Below are 21,208 nucleotides of genomic sequence, written 5' to 3'. Positions count from 1 at the left end.
AAAAAACATGAAAACCACTACATCTACACAACAGTTAGTCTGACTGACTTGAAAATTGGCATGCACTGTCCTTGTCCAAGTTGCCATGATGGTAAAGTGATTGTCCACTTGGTTGTGCTGTAACAGAAAAAAAAAACATGAAAATGGCTATAACTATACAATCGTTAGTCCGATTGACTTGAAAATTGGCATGCAGTGTCTTGGTCGAAGGTGTCATGAATGTCTATGAGGACCTTCGCATCTCTCAAAAAACATGGCTGCCATTGGCCTATGAAATTTGAGAACCTGTTAGACCAGGTTAACGGAGGCCGATCAAAACAAAACTTGGTGGGCCTGTTTGACCCTTGACTCTAGCAGTCTGTGTGAAGTATGAAAGAAATCAGCCACTGGGTGGTGCTACGTATCACACATAAACAATATTCATAGCATATGTTGAACCTCCTCATTCTCTATAACTTTGCCTTGAGGTCCTAGGTATTTTACACAACCTTAAAACCACTGCAGTACTATCTAGATTTTTTAGGTCAGTAATTATCAAAAACTGTTGAACTTTACCATTTGGATAGCCATAACAGGATTATTAAGAAAATGGCCATCTCCAAATGTAACCAAAAGCCTATAAATCGGCCTAGACCATAACACCATAGATGGCATAAAGGTCTTAATACGCTTGAACCCCGATAATGCTGCTTGCAGCTTTAATTACATTTATAATTACACTGTTGACCCATCCCTTACACCTTAACCCACCCTTAAAGCTACCCATACCACCAAACCTGTCCCTAACTTTACCAGTATCCCATCTCAATAGAAGCACAAGTGTTTTGCAATACAATATGAACGCAATAAGTACATTGTACTTATTTTTTGATGTAAGTACATAGTAGTTAAGGCCACCTAATATAAAGTGGAACCAGTTGACCTAACAGGAAGCTGGGTGATATAAATCTATAGGCAGCCATCTTGCTGGAGTCATTGGGTTCAAAGCATGTTTGTATAACGGTCAAGAAGTTTGAAGCCAGGTGCATCCTACAGGGCAATTACACTCCCTCTTGATGTTTCGACATTCCTGGTTGATAATGCACCCATATGAACTCTAAACAAATGCAAATATTTTCATTAACAGCATGATAAAGTCAAACTCCTCCAATGAAATGTCACTTAGGGAGTGCTGGATCTTAGAGTGCTAAGCAGAATTTCACCCTCTTCATCCATCCAAGAACTACAGACTTTTCTTATTGCATAGTAGTGCAATATCTCATGATACAGAGGATTAAACGGCATTCCAAGGATTGTACTGTAGCATTCTGAGGGCAAATTCTGAGGGTCATTGATACTAATATATTGGCTTCCTGTTATTTTGTCCAGCCCCTGAACAAAGAAACATACCTTGAAACTTTTTTTCAAGCAGCTACTTTAAGCAAAACATAAATACTTCCATTATTATTCATTTTTTACAGTTCTTTCTGAAATATTTTCTGTTGTGAAGTAAGCCATTCAGTTTAAGTGTGCTTAGGCCAGAACATTTTCTACAGAAGGTTTGTCCTAGCAGTGATAACTGTACAGCTCTCTATCGCCCCCCATGGACAAACATTGATAGACTAAAGTAGGAATATCACTACTGTGACTTTGTACCTCAGATATATATAAATGCATATAAAAGCTGCACTTGTTCATGCAGGTGCATGTTTAGAACTATTTCCCCCCTTTATGTCTAACACAATTTTTTCTCATCTAAAGTGCAGAGCTACTCACATGCAATTTATAATCATAAACTGATATAATACTACCTTATTAGGCATTCTGTACCTATAATCATTTTCTAAAATGACCTCTGGTGGAAAACATTGAACCCATCAAAATGATAAAAGTTTGTCCTTGTGCCAGAGGCTTACATAAGAATGAGTAGCATGCGATGTTATCACCATATGGCAATGTCTTGGAACGTGTGTGGTGCAGAATTGACCAGTGGTGATATTGATGAATGGCCACATGTTCTGTGACCTCCAAAGATCAATCACCCCAAGGCCAAGGAACACTGTGTTCTGCACAGCACTGAAGCAAGTATGTGCAGGAAACACTTTAACTGCTTACTGTATGGGCAAGGCTTAGAGATGAATGACAGGGTTTGGAGTTTTTGTCTGAGCTGGATGAAGGAGGATCTGTGTAATTTCTTATTGTGTACTGTACTGTCATGTGTAATTAGACAAACTCAATGTGAATAGCTTCTGAGGGAGGGAGGAAATTTAGAGAAAGAGAGATAAATACAGATAAAGATTTAAACATGAAAGACAAACACAGAGCTTATGGACCTACTTCACACACATTCTTAAGAAAGATGTGTGGAAAAGACAGAAGTAGGGTAATGATGACATGAGGTACTGCAGAAACTCGTCAATTCAGGATGAAATAACACGCCTGATGAGGGAATGAGGTCAATGTCTGTAGGTACTTCACATCCTATGTTTGTCTCCCTTCCTCCCTCTGTTCCTCATTCCTTCTTATTCTTTGATGCTTCACCTTTTCCCAGTGTAAAGGTCAGATTCTTGCTCCAAGGATTTATGGTACTGTTGATGTCTTTGTTATACAGCTCTCAAAGTGTGCTCAGTGGGAGCACAAATCTACAGGTGTCAGCAAAAGGAGATTTATTTGTAAAGATGATCTTAAGTAGTTTGAATGTTTTAGTAATATTACATGTATCTTCTTGGACTTTTTGTCATGTCTTTGTGAAGACATGCACAATTTATCCGCACTAAGAAGAAAAGTTAGTGACCCTGTAAATGAGATCTTTCTTTCATCATTTCACACATTCAAATGCCTTCTCTACTTTTTATTTGCCAGCAGCACTTTTTGTCCTGCTTTTGCTTCCTTTTGTACATTCCTATGAATAAACATTTGTTTAATGTAACTTTGAAAGGAGCAGCAAATTAGACCTGCTGGGCTTATAACACATACACTGATGCCAAAACACATCAAAGGGCCATTTCATGGATTAATCACAGAAGAAAGACAGTCATATGATCAAAAGTCCACCACACGTGCACACAAAGAAGCACAACGTAGTGCAACCAGCTACAAGGGAAAGTGTCTCACTGACACCTGTAATTCAAGTCAAGTAAGTTTTAATTTTTGCAGTACACATTGTTTCAAAGCAGAACAATATTGCAGTAATAGTGTCTTAAATTCTGTAAAGTCTTTATTTAGCAGTTTAGCAATTAAAAAAAAAACTTAATACATTTCTCCCACACAATTCTGATTACTTAGAAAAGAAAGTTTTCACAATAGAGTTTTGAAACCAAACAAATGAGTAAAAGGGTGAAAAAGACATGAAGAGCACATGCCTTGTTGGAAAGAAGACAAACATATGTATGTTGGGGGGGGGGGGGGGGGGGGGGGGGGGGGGTGTACAAGAAGTGTTGTGAAGCTTTGGCTATTGGGCTTTTATTACATCTGCTTGAGCATAGTCCCTCCCCTCTCCTGCAGAGTACACTATATATACACACACAGTCAGACGAATCTGTTCACTAGCTCTTACTCTCCTACTCTGAGTTGGAACGTGTGAGATGTGTGTGAGCTTGAGATTGTAGGGAACGGAGCAGGCACATGGTTGCTCGTTTGTAAGTGTGATCCCACTTGAGAAAGAGACAGTGACAAAGAGACAGGGAGAGAGAAAAAGAGGGAAAGGTGCCAGAATCAGTATAAGAGAGACAAAAAGAAAGAGAAAAGAGGCAGGGAGAGAGTACAAAGCATTTTCACCTCTAGTACAATGGAAGACTGTGCATTGTCTTTCTGGATTTACATCGGAGTAATGTCCATCATTGTTGGTGGAGCGGTGAAGAAGTTTCTGGCATTCCATATCAGTGCCATGCCCTCAGTGGTGGCATGGCTGGGTGCCACTCTGCTGGTGGAGAGACTGTGTGCCCTGTGCATGCCTGCTGTGCTGGCAAGATTGGTCCTCTGTGTGTCCTGCTGGCTGTACTTTACGTGGGCCACCCCCAAACCCTCCCTGCCAGTGGAAGGCAAGGCAGTCTTCATCACAGGTAAGAACAGAAAGAAAAGGAAGAACCAAAACTAAATTGGAGAATAAAATGAGTGGCCATGCATGTCATAGTTTAGACTGTGATTATATTTAGTGCTTGATAACATTTTTGTTTTCTTTGTTTGATTCATGGCTCACTGAGAGGATTATTATGTATTGTCCTGAAATGCACGTGAATTGATAAGCAGAGATTGTACAAACAGCTGGGAAATGTAGGTCATGCTGGGTGGATTCTGTTGTGCAAAATTGCCACAATTATATTATGATTGCTGTTGTTTTGCTATTTAGTGATTCAGTAACAGTAGAGGTAAAATTAGAACAGTTCCCGCCTGTATTGTGACTGAATGAGAAGCAAATTTGTACACTCCCTGTCAGAACATGCTATGTTTTTATATGGGAAGCTCCATATTGATTACTTTCCTGATTAGACTCACTTCTACCCCACAAAACATTCCATGCGTTTGAGTACAGACTAGGACACACTGTACTATGTTTGTAAAACAACTTTTTCTATCCATAGACCATATCAAGCTAAATACAATGTAATGTTCAGCTCAGTGTGATAATTAATCACTAACTGTATTGACCCATATTTTATGGCAATGAGGAAAACACGTGGTATGAACGAAATTATATTGGTCATGTGCCTTTGTATTCAGGCTAAGCCAAGTTTGAGTGGTATTTGTAAGGTATGTTCTGATTGTCTTGACCGTCTTATGTGCTGTGTGTTAACCTCTATTGTGTCCTGCTCGGTGAACTAGAGAGTACTCTAAGATGATTTGGCTTTTTCTTAATTGGCTGAGCTAATCTGATTCTAAGTTAAATGATCTTATGCAACTAAAATGCAGTGTAAGCCATAAATCAAATCAAAGAGCTGTTGTGTTGTATGTAGTGGTGTACTTACAACTCATTTACAAATTATAGCTGTATTTCTGTACTTAAGTGCTCTTTGGAGACTTCTGTTGTTGCAGTGAGTGTATTGCCAAAAGTGAAAATTTTGTCATCATTTACTCACCTTCATATCATACAGGTTTGGAACAACATGAGGGTGAGTAAGTGATGATAGAGCTTTCATTTTTGGGTAAACTAACCTTTTTTCACACTAGTTACTCTGTACTTTTTGTTCATTCACCAAGATTCAGAATTACTTTTTGCTTTGTGGGGTCGAGCCACCTGTCCCCAAGAGAAAATAGCTTAATAAACATACAACATAATGTTCAAATTAATATCCTACAAATTAAGAAAGTTTTGTGTGGGGGTTAGTTTTAGGCATTGGGGATAGAAAATTATATTTCTTCCATATAAAAACTGCATGTGTTAATGTGTGAAAATTACAATCAGCAGCTCTTAAAAGGAATCTAACAATGTGTAACTGCTAGCTCGGACCTTGAGGAATTAAGGCAATTATGTGTTGATTTGTTTGACTGTTAAGCAGTTTTAGAACTACTTTTTAATCTGGATCATAAGCTCCTTCAGTATCCATGTACTTCATTTGAGCACGTATCTTTACAGTCCAGTAATATGTTTATTTCTTTATCCATTAAAGCCCAAATCAGCCCTAAGCACCTACTTTACAAACAATTGCTTGATTGCTAATTATTCTACCTTTTCTTTATGGCAAACCATGATATTTGAGAAACTGGGAGGTACAAGCACAAGAGCAGTACATGAACCCTGAAGCATTTGAGTAACTCATATGCATTATATATGTATGTATGTGTACGATAAATCTATCACACTACACCTGCATGCTGTATTATTAGCCTGGACTTTTTATGTTTTATGTGAATGTTTGGCATATTTTCCTTAAAGGTTAGGTGTGCAAACAGCTAAAAGAGCATTGATCTTTGTTTTGTTTGTTTTTTTGATAGTTAAAAAAGTTAATTTTTGACCTTGTCAAGTTTTTCTCCTTGAGCTGCCATGGCAAACTAACTGGCATGTCTGTTATTCACTTAACAGGGCAAGGGGTTAAGTTCAATCAGTTACTCCAAGGCAGCTTATAATAGTTTGATGGACTTGGGTTTCTCAGAAATAACTCATATGGGTTCCTTAAATCCCCCAAAGCTGTCTGCCGTCTATTGGCATGGTAACCATCAACTCAGTCAACCTCTTTCATCGCTTGTTTTAATACATGCACACAGAACCAGCGTGAGTTTCTGAGGTTGGCACAGAGCATGCTATTTCAGTTTAGTTTTCTTCATTTTCTTGTCTTTGTTTCTTTTGTACCAGAGCTAGCACATAATGACATGGTATCATACTTTAGAGTAATATTTCAGTTGGTCATCATCTTTTCCTAAATTACCCTTCTCAAAGTCACTCTTATGCAAAAAACCAAAAGAAAGTGCAAAACCTGTAAACCTCTTACAAAGCCAGCAGAAAGGCACAGTCAGGGCTTGAATTGCTGTGAGGCAGGGGGTTAAGGTTACAGAATTGGCTGACTACACAACTTAAAGCCATTAGTCTGGCTAGAGTCAAGCTGGAAAAACGCCTATAGACTGCAAGGCCAGTACACCTTGTACATGTTAATCACCAGCTCTGGGAATATAACGTTAAAGTGTAATGTTCACTATGCCAGAACTCCCTAAACATGTAAACTTTTATAATTTTGACTCCTAATTATTCTGAGGCATCTGTTGCTCAAAGAACACTTCCTTCCTAAATAATGAAACCGCTTTCTTTGATTAAAAAATGTGCTTATTGTTAGGGAGGATTTCCATAAATTGCCCAATAAAAAGGAATGGCGCACACATTTGTGTACTCTGTGTATAAATGTGTGTTTTTCAGGAAATTCCTTCTTTTAGCTTTGATAATACTCTGTAAAGACTGCATAGCTAGCTGAAACGTGTACACTCACATCTTAATACCGCTCTCTCTATTTCTCAATTTCACATTGCAAATAAACCATGATGACTGAACTAAGCTGTGATTAACACCAGGTTCTAGCACCATGAAGGTGTGAACTTCTAGTGTTAAATAAACACACGCTCGCATCTCCTCATCTTCCCGCACTAACATTTGCTTCTTTTGACTCTCCCTGTTTGAATCATTGAGATATGTCAGGATCAACAAGTGTATAATTCGTTCAGAACTCCAACATTTCTTTGAAGTTTATGACGTCAATCCGGATCTCTAAATGAGCTACTAAGTACCAAGTGACATTAGTCCACATGTGTTATGAAGGGCATTGAGGAAATCTGATCAGGTAGCATGAGACACACTCATTGTGTTTACATGCTGAGGACAGCAGGAGGAAGCACTATTAATCCCACACCATTCACCGATCTGAACGCTCGCCCCTCTATCATCAGCATGGTTTTGCGTGTGAACTCACAAGTGAGTGAGGTGAAAGATGCATATATCTTGGTCCCAAATATTATTTAGACACTTAAACTAAAGAAAATGTGAAAGAAATGTATAGATGTAATTTTAATTATCTTAATTTTATAATAAATATATATATATACATTTAACTGTATAAATGTAATATATTTTTTTATAATTGTATTACTTTAATTATATTATTATTAGCTAAATTAAAACAAAAAAGCATTTGGATTCTTTCTGGTTGTCAAACCTTTGTTCTTCATGTTTATATTTAAAGGGTTAGTTCACCCCAAAATTTAATTTCTGCCGCTAATTACTCACCCTCATGTCGTTACAAACCTGTAAGACCTTCGTTCATCTTTGGAACACAAATTAAGATATTTTTGATGAAATCTGAGAGTTTTTTTTATCCTCCATAGAAAGCAATGAAATTACCACATTCAAGGTCCAGAAAAGTAGTAAAGACATTGTTAAAATAGTCAATGTGACTACAGTGGTTCAACCTTAATGTTATGAAGCGATGATAATACTTTTTGTGCACAAGAACAAAACAAAAATAATGACTTTATTCAACAATTTCTTCTCTTCCCTGTTATTATCCTACGCTATTTACGTTGCAGCGCTTCCGGGTTCTACGTCTGAACGCCGGCGCTGTTCACGTGAGCAGCACGACGCATGCGTGTGATGCTGATGCAGGAGCCGGCCAGTACTGAGCCAGCGAATAAATTCCTCGATGCGCATCAAAAAATAAAAATCATGTGACTTTGCACGATGGTCTTTTTGCAAAGCATCTGAAATTCTGTTTTGGTTGTTCTGAAATGCCTGAGCAAAGTCTGTCATCAAAGTGGTTTGGTGTTATATCGACTCATTGGACGGAAACCCTGCTTTATTTGCAAATTTTTTATGCAATATTCCCATTTTGCTCATAAATTAAATTTGCAACTTTGGATTGAATCACAGCTATTGTCTCTCCATCAGCCTCAATGTTTCGTGTTTAGCTCTTTTTTCGCTGAGGCCAGGGAAGTTCCACATATTGCTTCACTGATTAGCACACACTGCCAGTACCGACTGTCCTCCAAACCCTGTGGGCTTCACTGCAGTCACATATATCTGTGTGTGGGAATTCAGAAGTGGCTCATCAGGGCTCTGGCAGGCCTTTTCCTTACCCAATGTCCCTGGAGCAACTCCAGAATGCAAGCCAGTTGAGTGTGGGATGAGATATGCTAGACCCGAGGTGTCTAATAATACCCATATCAATGTTGCATAAGAGTACACAGTAAATATTTGGAGGAAAGTGTAGGGGAGGGGCACTTGTGGCATTCGCGCTACGCTTAGTTGTTCAAGCCAGGTGAAGAGGTTAAACAGATAAGGAAGGTTTAAGTGTAGCATTGTGGGGCCAGAGTTCAGAGAGGATTTACTTGGCACAAATGAGATGCAGTCTGACCTGTCCGAATTCATAGTATTCAAAAAACAGTAGTAGAAAAGTACCCGGATGACCTACTACTTCCGGTGAGATTCTGAAACTTAACTATCCCATGAGGTAACAGGAGAGGTTCCCTTTCAAGGAGACACTGTGGGAACGCCCCTCTGTGATTGTGTCGTGAAGCACGTGTGAAATCAGTCCAATGGCATGACGGAACATCATAGCCGGGTGACATCATGACCAGGAAACTATAAAGCACACCCAAACCAAACAGCCTAGTCTTCAGCAAGCGCTCTCTGTTGAAATCGTCAGTCTGTTTGGTGTTTGCCTGTCATTAGTTAAGTAGAGTATGTTAGACAGCATATATATATATATATATATATATATATATATTTGAAAATGGCGAGCAAACAACAGTTTGACAGTAACAACATGGCAGATGTAGTGCGCCCAAATTTCATTCATACTACCCATATTTGTACTATATAGAACATACTTTTTTAACGGTTGCAAATTTAAAATTCAAATATAGTACCTACTCAGACAGTACGCAATTTCGGACGCACCATATGTTTTTCAAATCTCTGAATTGCCATCTGGTGGCAGCAGCTGGTACAGCTACTAAAGGAACTTGAATGTTATATGAAACGCACAGCTTGTCCAGTGTTCAGAAAGATTTCATTTATATACTTGTCACCCAAACAGTGTCATTTCATTTTCTTGTGTAAATGTAGCAGCCAGCAGTGTTGCGTCAAAAGCACAGTACAGGCATATTTCGGTGCATGAAAATTTGCAGCATGGTGGCATTGGTCTAAAATTTGGGCTTTCACTCATTTATTTTAACTGGAAAGTATTCATTTTTCCATGTAGTTCCTAGCATTACCACAGAATTAGAATTACCAGAATTAGAATTACCCAGAGCCTTCTTAAGTACCTGCTGGGGAACACGTACCCCTGGCTGGAAATAACTTATCTGGGTAATGGCAATATTTGAAAAAAGAAGATAAATAAACTGATGATAAATTGTAATAATGCCAGGTAGGTATATTTATCTGAACAGTTGCATTATTTAATAATAATAATAATAATAATAAGCTAAAGTCTGTTAGTCTTGATTCATGTATTTTTAACTCCCCTATCCTAAGACCCTCCCTTCTGCAGGAATGGTCTGTTTATTGAGGAATACTTTGTGTATCTATGATGGAAAACACACTGACAAAGAGAGGGCCCAGCTAGTGCACTGACTGATATGTGTGTGTCCTCAGAGGACCTTGAGATAAAATGCAGAGGTGTGACTGTGTTATGTGTGTTTGCTCTCCGTGTACACTGAGTAACTGCTGTTATCATAACTGGTGTATAATTGTTTGCTACACATTCACAAATTAGAGGTGAAAAGTGAGGCCACTGACCTCTGGACAGTGTGTGATACGCTTGAGTGATTCTACTATTTATTATTTATTTATTTTTTTAGCTTTACAACTTTGACTTGCCTTCCAAAAAAATTAACAAGGAATGAAATAAGTCTAGTTTGGATGGAAACAAAATTCCTAATAATCAATTGTAAAAGAACAAATATTATAAAAATTTGGCACTCACAGAAAACTTTCATTTCTCAAGCCCAGCAGTTCAATTATGTTGTAGACCTCACACTGAGAGAAATATTCATGTCTGTGTATCTATTCATGCAACTTTTGTTTCCAGAATATGTAGTGTACTGCCGTTCATTTCCAAGATCAACTTGCACATCTGTTATTCTTCTTTTTGTCTTTTTTTTATGTTCTTCTGTGTCTTGGGTGTAAAGTTCCTATGGGTTTACACATTATCCATACTCAAATGACCCTCATAAAAATCAGATGTTAGATTTTCATATTAATGTGTCATTCCTCCTGCCGCTACTTCTGTAAATGAGTGTATCAATCAGATATCAATCATGAGTATGCATTTGTAACCATGGCCAGATTTGTTTTGTTGAGTCCTGATTTGCATATTTTAGATTTTAGTAATACAGCTCAAAAACCACAATGTCCCTTAAGACGGTAAGGACATTGTCTTCAAACCAACCAATATCTCTTTCAGTTGTGTAATTTAGTAAAGAGATAAGAGAGTCATGTTTCAGAGATTGATGCGTCACGCTGTCATGCAACTTGATGTGGGGTGAAGACATTATATAATTGTGCTTTTGTTTTGTTTCCTGTTGTACCGTTCTGGTTTAGCTGAACTTTAATGATGTTCAGGGGTCATATAGTAGTGAGATTACATGTCACCAGTGCTGATGGTGTTTCGTGCCAAGTTTTTTTCACATAAGGAAGTTTCCTGAAACTGGCTGAAGTGTTCTAAAATGATTCCAAAGGAGCTATTATAGTAATGACAATATTGCTGTGGTGTTGCATAGCATGCCATTTAAGTGTAATTACTAGCAAATATTGCCAAAATGTAAGTATTTAGAAAGAGTTTTGATTGTAATACATTGGTATAACATTCATCTTTCCTTCCCCTGTCTCTGCAGGTTGTGATTCAGGGTTTGGTAACGCTACGGCAAAGCGGTTAGATGCAATGGGGTTTGAAGTGTTTGCGACCGTATTGAACCTGGACGGAGAGGGAGCCAAGCATTTGCGCAGAGTCTGTTCATCACGTCTTACCCTCCTGCAGGTAGACATCACCCAGCCTCAGCAGGTACAGCAAGCCCTGCTTGACACCAAGGCCAAACTTGGCATGAGAGGTGAGGATTTATTTTCGCACTATGCCACAAAATCTCACTCCAACATGTTTGAACACAATGAACTTAAAATACCCCTGTAAGATTGTTATATTTTTAACACTGCAAGTGATTTTTGGTTACCCTAAATACACTTGTAAATACCCAACTTGTGGTTTCATTTCTGTTAAACCAAATCTTGGAACCATGCTGTCAACAAAGCACCTCATTGAATTACTTTTAAAGTAGGTCAAATAAATCAATTAATTTGTTCTCAGTGGGCAAACATTTGTTTATTTTACAGGAGATTCAGCATAGTCTGGTGTATATGTGTTTGTTTATAGTGTGTGAGCTTTTTTTCTTTCTCTGAGATTAGACATACTTGTTGGTTTTGGGAAGAGGGGGGGTGGGGTGAAAGGGCGATGTATAGTTTTGGTAGTACATGAAGGGAAATACATGAAAATGTATTACGCTCCACAATTTAGATGCTGAGCTAAGGGAAAAGTGAGGACATATTTGAATGCTCAGATTTTTGTAGACTTAATCTTTTGTTCTATAAATCTCTTAAGCATAAAGTTTCTAAATGAGGTTTTCCCAGCCATGCCATAGAAGAACCATTTTGGGTTCCCCAAAGAACCTTTCAGTGAATAGTTCATTTTCATATTTTAATGATCTGAAGAACCTTTTTCCACTACAAATAACCTTCAGGCTTCTTTTGTTCTCTCTCCTCCCTGCTTCTTTCCCTTGTTGATTAATTTAAGTAGATTAATTTAAGCAGGCTAAATGTAAGATGGGAGTGAATATAATCATAATTTTAAAATAAACATTTAATCAGGTATTAAACTCCGACAGACCAATAGAGCTTTTTGGGTGTTGTTATGAAAATGTGATGAACAACACAATGGATGACACTTTTGCAGTTTTCCTCCAGTAACTTTAGAGCAGTGGTTCAACTAGCAAACATCCAAGAGGTCCACAAGATAACTTAAAAGTATTTAAATTAATAAATGATTAAATCAAAATAATACTCTTTTAAATGTTTATTTTTTTTTCCTCTAGATTTGTGGGGGCTTGTAAATAATGCTGGATGGTGTGTGAATATTGGGGATGCTGAGCTCTCCCTCATGTCCAACTACAGAGGATGCATGGAGGTCAACTTCTTTGGAACGCTCACCGTCACCAGAACCTTCCTGCCACTTCTCAGACAGGCAAAAGGCCGGATTGTGACAATCTCCAGCCCTTCAGGTACACATACATTACACGTACACGTGAGAACCAGTGCAGCTGGTGCACTTATGCAGATATTATCTATCCAAATCACTCTACTCAGACTTCACTGCTAATAAAAGGGTAAGAAAAGAAAGAGTAAATTAAATTGTATGTATGATGACAAGTTTATGAGTGTTTTTAGGTTCTTGTTTCAGTGCTAAATCTAATTAAGAGTATCTCTCTCTCTCTGTCATCCACATAAAGCTGCCAGTGCTTATAAATGTATCTCTGTCCATCAGATGTTTATTTTATGCCTTCCACCTGGCTTCATCACACCTAACCAAACACTAATCAGAGCCCAAAGTGTAATCCACCTGTTTTCTTTTCTTCTCAAGTGTCCACTAACAATTTCAACAGAGAGCAACTTTCTGCTCAAGCTCACGCTGGAATTCAGTCAACAGGAGAAATCGGCATACTTTTTCACTTTTCCTGGCTCCCCTGATTTTGTCTCCATTTGTTTACCTCCATTGTGCCAAAACAGTGTGATACTATGAGTAACAGCCTGGCGCAGGGCGCCGTTGAGATCTCCGTAAACACTGGCGCACAGCCCTTTTAAATAAAGATGTCTCCATCAGTGCAGTCTCCTTGTTGAAGGAAATAAAATGTTTTAAGCTGTCATGGGCAGCAGATGCTACTGTCACAATAGAGATGAACAGTCGTTCTCTCAGAGGACTTACAGGAGGCCTGTTGTCTTAAAACTTCCCAGACATCTTCCCGGTAATGTGAACACAAGCTCTTTTATTCGCTGAAGGCTCGAGGCAAAACCACATTTTATAAACAGTCACGATCTGCAATTAACCTCCACAGGCTTCCTGGATTTAATCCAGATCTTTATTACACCTACAATGAATGATACTCCCTCTGTCAAAAAAAAAAAAAAGAAAAAATCTGGAATGTGTCCCACGAAGTTCATCATTGTACCAGTTCTCTGCCAATGTAGCAAATCTAAACAGTAATGCGCTAGTTCTTCTTATATAGTCTTTATCATATCAGCCTGTTCATTAAAATGTTCAAGGATGTGCAGTGCTGTAAATTGTGATTACGATATCTGTAGGTCATTTAATCTTTCTTTCTCTTTGTAATTCTGCAGGTGAGCATCCCTTCCCTTGTTTGGCGTCATACGGGGCTTCAAAAGCTGCTCTGAATCTTTTTATCAACACACTTCGTCATGAGCTGGAGCCATGGGGTGTCAAAGTCTCCACTATCTTACCCTCTGCCTTTAAGACAGGTGATTAACATTTTTACCGTGTGAAATCAAGATACAAATACTGTATGCTTCCAATGTGATGATTCACTTATCTGTTTATTGTCATTCTTCTCATCACAGTGGTTGCGATTTGAATGACTTTCCTTTATTATAAAACACACACTGCACACTGTTCAGGCAAATTGTGTAACGTGCCCCAAGGCCACTCATATGGATAATTTGGTATATAAACCGCAAACCCCCTTTTTAACCTCTAGTTGAATGAACTGGTTTGTCATATTAGTTTGTAGCATATTGTAAATTAATTAAAAGACAGGCAAGATGTGAAATTACCATTTAGTTCTTCCATTTCTAAGCCCACTACATTATTAAAAATACATTACATTATTTAATTTTCTATATTTAAATATTAAAATATTTATAATTATTATTTTTTATTTTTCGCTTATGTTCCTATGGTTATGTTATTTAGTTATTTATATATGTACTGTATTATTATGTCAAATGATGAAAAAAAGAGTACAAATACAGTTTTGTGTTGTTATCGGACGCTTAACAAAACAGTACTATACAAGGAAATTAAATAAAGACAGCACTGCTTTGTCCTAGTGAATGGGCCTGTCAGATATTCTTAGACAAATGGGTCACATATTGAGAGAAAAAGTTCTTATTTAAGCTGTTTATTTACGTCTGAGCCTCAGGGATTCATCAGGTTTTGAGTTGACTCCTTTCCATGCCAAATGCAGGTCTGGAATTACAATATAAATAACTGAATAAAGTGTCCTCTGACCTCTGTTTACATTCCCTTCTATGTCTCCAATCTGTCCTGGACTGATTTTTCCATGACCCCAACCTTTGTTTGCACGTTGCATCATGCTTTCGGCTCTTTTTCTTACCTTGCAGGTCAGAGCAGTAACACAGAGTACTGGGAGAAAGAGTACAAGAAACTGATCCAGAACTTGCCACCAAGCCTTCTCGAAGAATATGGGGAAGAATATCTGCTGGAAACCAAGGAACTCTTCCAGAGTTACGCAAAAACAGCTAATGAGGATCTGAGTCCTGTCATCAACACCATTGTGGACGCACTACTCTCTCCTCAACCCCAGGTGCGATACTACGCCGGGCCGGGTTTAACGCTCATGTACCTCATCTGCAGCTACTTCCCTGTGAGCATCAGCGACAGGTTCCTCCAGAAACTGTTTGTACAGAAGAAGGTGATGCCTCGTGCCCTTATGAAACAACAAGGCCTGAGCCTAAACGACAATAACAACAGTATAAAGGAGAACATGAATAACAGTAACAACAATAACAGCTTCACAAAGATTATTGATTAGTACTGGTAAAAAGTGTAAAACATCCTTTAGCACCACTAATGTGATCTACTTATAGAGATTTGTTTCCATTGTGTATACTTTACTTTTCATTTCTCTTGTCTTGTTTTGTTGTATATATTGTGTAATATTTTGAGGGGATCACTGAATTGCACCAAATCATCAATGGTAAACCCAGTACTTACAAGGCAGTTGACACTCTTAAGCATCATGAAGATAATAATAAAGAAGAGGTCATGCCCACAGTTCTCAGGTGAGGCAAAATTCAAACAGATACAAAACATATGGTTTATTTATTTTGGAGAATGCATAAATTCTGGGTGTTTACCATGGACACACCTTAAAGGCCCGACCGTTCACACCAAGGATGTTAACTATAACGATAATGATAAACATATTTTTAATCGAGTCCACACCATAACGATATAGTTGAAATCACTTTCAGAACATTTTTTTTTTCCAGTTGATGAATGATAAAAATGGCCAATCAGAATTCACCAGACTTTAAAGAGCTTGAGCATTTAAAGTGGCAGATTGACATAACTGCAGAATAAACAGAACGATATTGTCCACTTGTGTGGACACTAATATAGTTATCATTATAGTTATCTTCATAGTTATCATCCTTGGTGTGAATGGGCCTTAACCAATGTGCTATAGATTTGATGAGTTTGGTGTGAAATTTCAATTTCACCAAGGCATGTATGATCATTAACAGCCAAACACCTGACACGGCTGTCTTTCCATACTGCACTGACAGGCTGATGATAATGTTACTATTTTCAGTCCAGGGTCAAATATAGTGAGAGTGCAACATCAAGTAAATATTGTGGGTTGTGTTTTTTTTTTTTAGATAAGTGACCAATGGGCTGAAGTGGTTCCTAAGAAGTCCTTTTTTAAATGTATTTTACTCCATAGTTTATTGTTATATTTGTTTATTTTTTCCAATGTCATATTTTTGGCTTATTTATGCCATTTTGTTCTTAATAAATCACTTAAACTGTGAATTTTCTACAAATATAAAAAAAATAAAACAGAAAAAAAATGTAAATTGTTCACCTGATCATTCTTAGAATAATATTAAAGTTGACTTTTTTAAATTGTTGACCTTTGCGTTTTTGCATTTCCTATCAGAGAACATGAACAACAGTTCCCTTTAGCTGGTCAAAGATATTTGTGTATACTAAATGACCTCTATGAAACCCAGCCACCCACCTCGGCTGTGTTAATTAGCAATTGGCTGTAGCTATGCTAATTGCAAATTTCAGTTTGTGTAATGAGGCCAGAGTTTTACAAGCCAGATTTAACAGAGCTAGAAAAAACTTTTTGATCTTTTATTGTAATGCAGTTTTTCTTTAGGCTATTATCTTTATTTAAAAAAAAACTCATTTTCTAAAATGTACATGTAAATTTATTTAATATAATAAGCATATAAATAAATATGTATTTAAATAACAATTAAAATTATACGCATTTACACTGTTCAATAGTTTGGGGTCAGTAAGATTTTGTTTTTAAAAGAAATTTATAGGCCTACTTTTATTTAGCAATGATACATTAAACTAATCAAAAGTCACAGTAAAAACTTTTACAAAAGATTTCTATTTCAGGGGCCGTATTCACAAAACATCTTAAGGCTAAAAGTAGCTCCTAACTTGCCAAATTAGGAGAAACTCTTAAAAATAATGGGCATGTCAGTCCTAAACTTAAGAGTATTTTACAAAGCATTTTAGCGCTAAAACTAGCTCCTAAATCTGTGAAAAGTAAGGAGTAGTCAAGAGGACTCCTTAGTCAATAAGACCAAATCACAAACAATCCTAAAATGGTTGTTGCCAGCAATCCGCCCAAAGACACTGTACACCATTGAGGCGATAGGTGATAGAGCCTTGGGTGCTGAGCCTTTTCTTCAAAAATGCAATAAATATTTTGATTTATATTGAGAAAGGTCCACGAGCTGGAACTCGAACTCAGGTCGCCCGAGCTTCCCACAATCGGTGCCGATGATAGGATATTATTTTCAACTTGACCGCAATGTTTTATTCTCTGTCATTCAATACAATTTGCCTGTACATAAATGAACATCGCAGATTAATCCACCCCTTTCTCTCTCCCACTCTGCTTCCTGTCCTGTCTACTCTCTGTCCTATCATAATAAAAAGGCAAAACCATCAAAAATAAATCTTTGAATATGTGTATATATATATATATAAAATAATGTCAGATTACCTATGGCAGTTGTTTTCACGAGTTCACACTTATAAATGATCGAATAGAGAAAAATAAGCATGTTTGGCATGCTGTCCGGAACTCAGAGTGCTTCCCCGTATCCAGGAATAGGAACCAGCCAAGAGTGTAAAGTTGGGGTGGTGGAGGGATGCAGAAAACTGCCGAGGTAACAGGTGAGTCGGCTGTGTATACATACGCCTCCTCTCGAGCTGATTAAATAGACCATTTGAACGTGCTCCTCCTGAACTTTGTTTATAAAACATCATTTGTTGCTCGAGATGCAGACATGTAGGAGGCTGACAATTAGCTGAACATATATTTGTTTAATTAGTGACACTTAGCCTGCATTTTAAAATCTTTATTTGAATATGACAAGTTTTATTTTAAAATCTTTATTTGGATATGACAACATTGTTATTTTAAAATCTTTATTTCAATATGACAACAGTTTTATTTTAAAATCTTTATTTGAGTATGGCAACATGATACCTCGTTCTACAAAATATGATTAAATCACTGACAGAGACTCCTCTCCTACCAGCCAATCAATGTGCATAGTTAGTAAGCGTGTTGACATCATCCATAGCAAGGAGGTCAACCCCGCCCTTTCTCTTGGCTTAAGACTTCTCTCTTTTCCTGAGTAAAAGTTTGTCTCAGCAGCTTTGTCAATACTAGGTTTTAAGAGAAAACTCTTAGCTAAGAACTTTTACTGATATTTAGAACTCTTAGTGGTAAGATAAAATGTTTTGTGAAAAAAAGGCCCCTGTTCTTTTGAACACTCTATTTATCAAAGAATCCTGAAAAAAATGCATCACGGTTTCCACAAAAATATTAAGCAGCACAACTGTTTTAATCATTTAGAATAAGAACTGTTACTTGAGCAGCAAATCAGCATGATTTCTGAAGGATCATGTGACTGAAGACTGGAGTAATGAAGCTGAAAATTCAGCTTTGCCATCACAGGAATAAATTACATTTTAAAATACATTAGAAAACAAACAATCATTTTAAATTGTAATATTTCGAAATATATAATCTGTTTTTACTGTATTTTGATCAAATAAATGCAGCCTCTGTGAGTATATAAGATACTTCTTTCAGAAACATTAAAACATCTTACCAACCTCAAACTTTTGAACTCTAGTGTAATCATTTAAGAATAAATCACTGAAAAGTATATACTAATAAACCACGCAGGAGAGAGAAGAGTGGAAATAGGGTGAGAGCCACTCTAATTGACCATCATGGTCTCTATACTTGCGAGATAATGGACACTGAACAGAGGATTCAGCTGAATGTGAGCAAATCTATAATGGCTTTAGTTTCATTCTTTAAAACATTGTGTAAATAGTAATCTGTGTCCACCCCATGACCTAGGCCAATTACCACACACATTTCAATATAATGATTTTCAAAGATTTTTGACCAGAGCAGAAAGGTATGGTTCCTGGTAAATGTTATACTAAGAACTAAGCCTTCTCTAATTTCATGGAAGCGGGATCCAGGCATTCAAAAAGCAGGGGAACGGGCTCAAAACATCCACAGTTAAGAAGCTTAGCCTTTGGAGCAAGGTCAAAATCCCGGAAGATTTATTGTTAATCATGTTTATCTCATTAACTGCATTTATTGTTTTTGGAAAGAGTGGTGTGGACTTTCTTTGATAGCTGAAACATAATAAGGAATAAATGGGACACATTGTCACACACCACATCATGCTGGGTCCTGTGATTAACCAAGCATCGCTTGGTCCATAATTGATGAGAACTTTGTTCCTAAACAATGCAAAGTGTAAATATGAGTGTCACTTGTGTAATAAACAGAAAAAGTATGTTTAGCAGTCCCATGTCTCCCAGTCCCAGCTGGAGCAATTTGGGTGATTATCAAAAGAAAAATCATTCATTTATTTATTAAAAATAAATAAATAAATAAAGGTTTTACAAACATTTCTGCTTCATTGTTTCTTTAGAAAGTTTCTTCAGAGTTTCCTCAGTTGTGCATTATACATCAAACTTATGCAAACTTATAATCATACATCAACTACTTCTTTTCCTAACCATCAACTGATTCTGAAGTGGTTAGGATTCATTAATTTTGATCATCATTTTTTCATTGTTTTCATCCTCTGTACAAGCTATCATGTGTGGCTTTGCCAGGCTGTGACGTAAAACTAAAGGCTGTTAGAGACAATATGTCCAATTCCAACTTCTTGTTTAAAAAATCAATATATCAACACATGAAAAAAAAATAATAAATAAAATCTTCAAAGTCTCAGCATGGTCTAGCAGTTACTGCATGTGTCATAAGATGAGATGTGGTGCTCACATGGGTAATGCAAGTTCAAGTCTGCAGCAAGTTTGCATCATTTGCCAAATTCTGTTCCCCCCTCAGAATATTCTGAGAAAGAGTCAAGATTAATAATGCTAGTGGTGTCCTGAGGCAAAAGTTCAGCCAATTCTGGAAGGGAAAATCACTTTTAAAAAGGGAAAAGAAATTCAAGATGTTTCACACACAACTATACGGTCGATGGGGGCGATGTTTAGGACACAAAACTCAAAAAGGGAACCACTCTATTTAATGGGAATCACACTGTATTGTGTACAAGGTAGGAACAAAGTAGGAAATTATTTACTGTGATAACAGTAACATTTTCTAATAAATCGTATATATATATCCTGAAATGTTAATGTAAACTATTAATGACATTTTCTTTTGCCAATAATGAAGCACTACTTCCAAGATATTATGTTTACAAGACAGATGCTCTGACATGTTGAGATGTGGTGCTCATGTACGCAGTAAGTTCAAATCTGCATCAACTATCCATCAGTTACTGTTCTCTACACTGCCACTGTTAGGTAACATGGCAAAAAGGACAAAAATAAACACAATGCTGGACCCAAGTACTGTATGTCCAAGAGTTGAGAAATTTGGCATAGAAGAAAGAAAAGCAAATAAAATTCTGAGAAAGAGTTAAGATTAATAATGCTAGTGGTGTCCTGAGGCAAGAGTTCAGCCAATTCCAAAGAGGAAAATTACTCAAAAAAAAAAAAAAAAAAAAAAAAAACACGGAAAAGAAACTAAAAATGTTTAACACACAAGTCAACCCTTGGGTGGTGGTGGGGTGTTTAGGACAAAGGGCAGGAGATTGTACCACTCAAAAGAGGGAACAATAACACACCACTAACATAAATAAACACTGTAGGCCAATCCAGCATTACCTCGCAGCTGGTCTCATTCACCATACATGGATTATCAGCAAGATTTTCCACTCTAACACTTTATGTTGTCAGCACATCTAGCCGTACTTGAAGTACTTGTATGTAGAACTGATATTATGATTAACAAGATAGTGACTGGCCTGCTAGCAACAAATTTCATTCTGTTTAAAAGCTTAGCATTTCAAAACCTTTGCAGGTGTGCAACAGGTTTTAAAGCAATGGTTCTCACTTGCCAATTCCCCTCAGGAGCGAGGAGTGCTGCACGCTGTCTCAGCGCTGCAGATGTTAAAATCCAGGACAGGACGTTTGCCAACATCAACATACTAAGTTCTTAATGCTGAGCATACTTGGAGTGATGGAAAATGTTAAGGTTTGTGCTGGCCAGACTCACTAGGCTAAAGAAGTAGGTCCAAAACCATAACGGATTTCAAGGAATAAGCCTCATACGTCTGTTTCTAAGTATCTCCTTTAAGCAG

The 21,208-nt window shown here is 37.3% G+C and overlaps 1 protein-coding gene across 1 annotated transcript; it reads left to right on the top strand.

Moving 5' to 3' along the window:
• The first annotated feature begins 3,513 nt into the window (after positions 1 to 3,513).
• Positions 3,514 to 16,393, top strand: hsd11b2 (hydroxysteroid (11-beta) dehydrogenase 2). The gene is made up of 5 exons (XM_051900345.1): positions 3,514 to 4,040; positions 11,293 to 11,505; positions 12,541 to 12,726; positions 13,841 to 13,978; positions 14,861 to 16,393. Exons 1-5 carry the CDS (start codon positions 3,767 to 3,769, stop codon positions 15,289 to 15,291), a joined length of 1,242 nt encoding a protein of 413 aa, XP_051756305.1. The 5' UTR covers positions 3,514 to 3,766; the 3' UTR covers positions 15,292 to 16,393.
• Positions 16,394 to 21,208: the final 4,815 nt, after the last annotated feature.

This window comes from Ctenopharyngodon idella, chromosome 7 (assembly GCF_019924925.1).
Source record: "Ctenopharyngodon idella isolate HZGC_01 chromosome 7, HZGC01, whole genome shotgun sequence".
In the NCBI taxonomy this organism is placed as follows: Eukaryota; Metazoa; Chordata; class Actinopteri; order Cypriniformes; family Xenocyprididae; genus Ctenopharyngodon; species Ctenopharyngodon idella.
The sequence above is the reverse complement of the archived record's forward strand: the minus strand, read 5'-3'. Positions and strand labels throughout refer to the sequence as shown.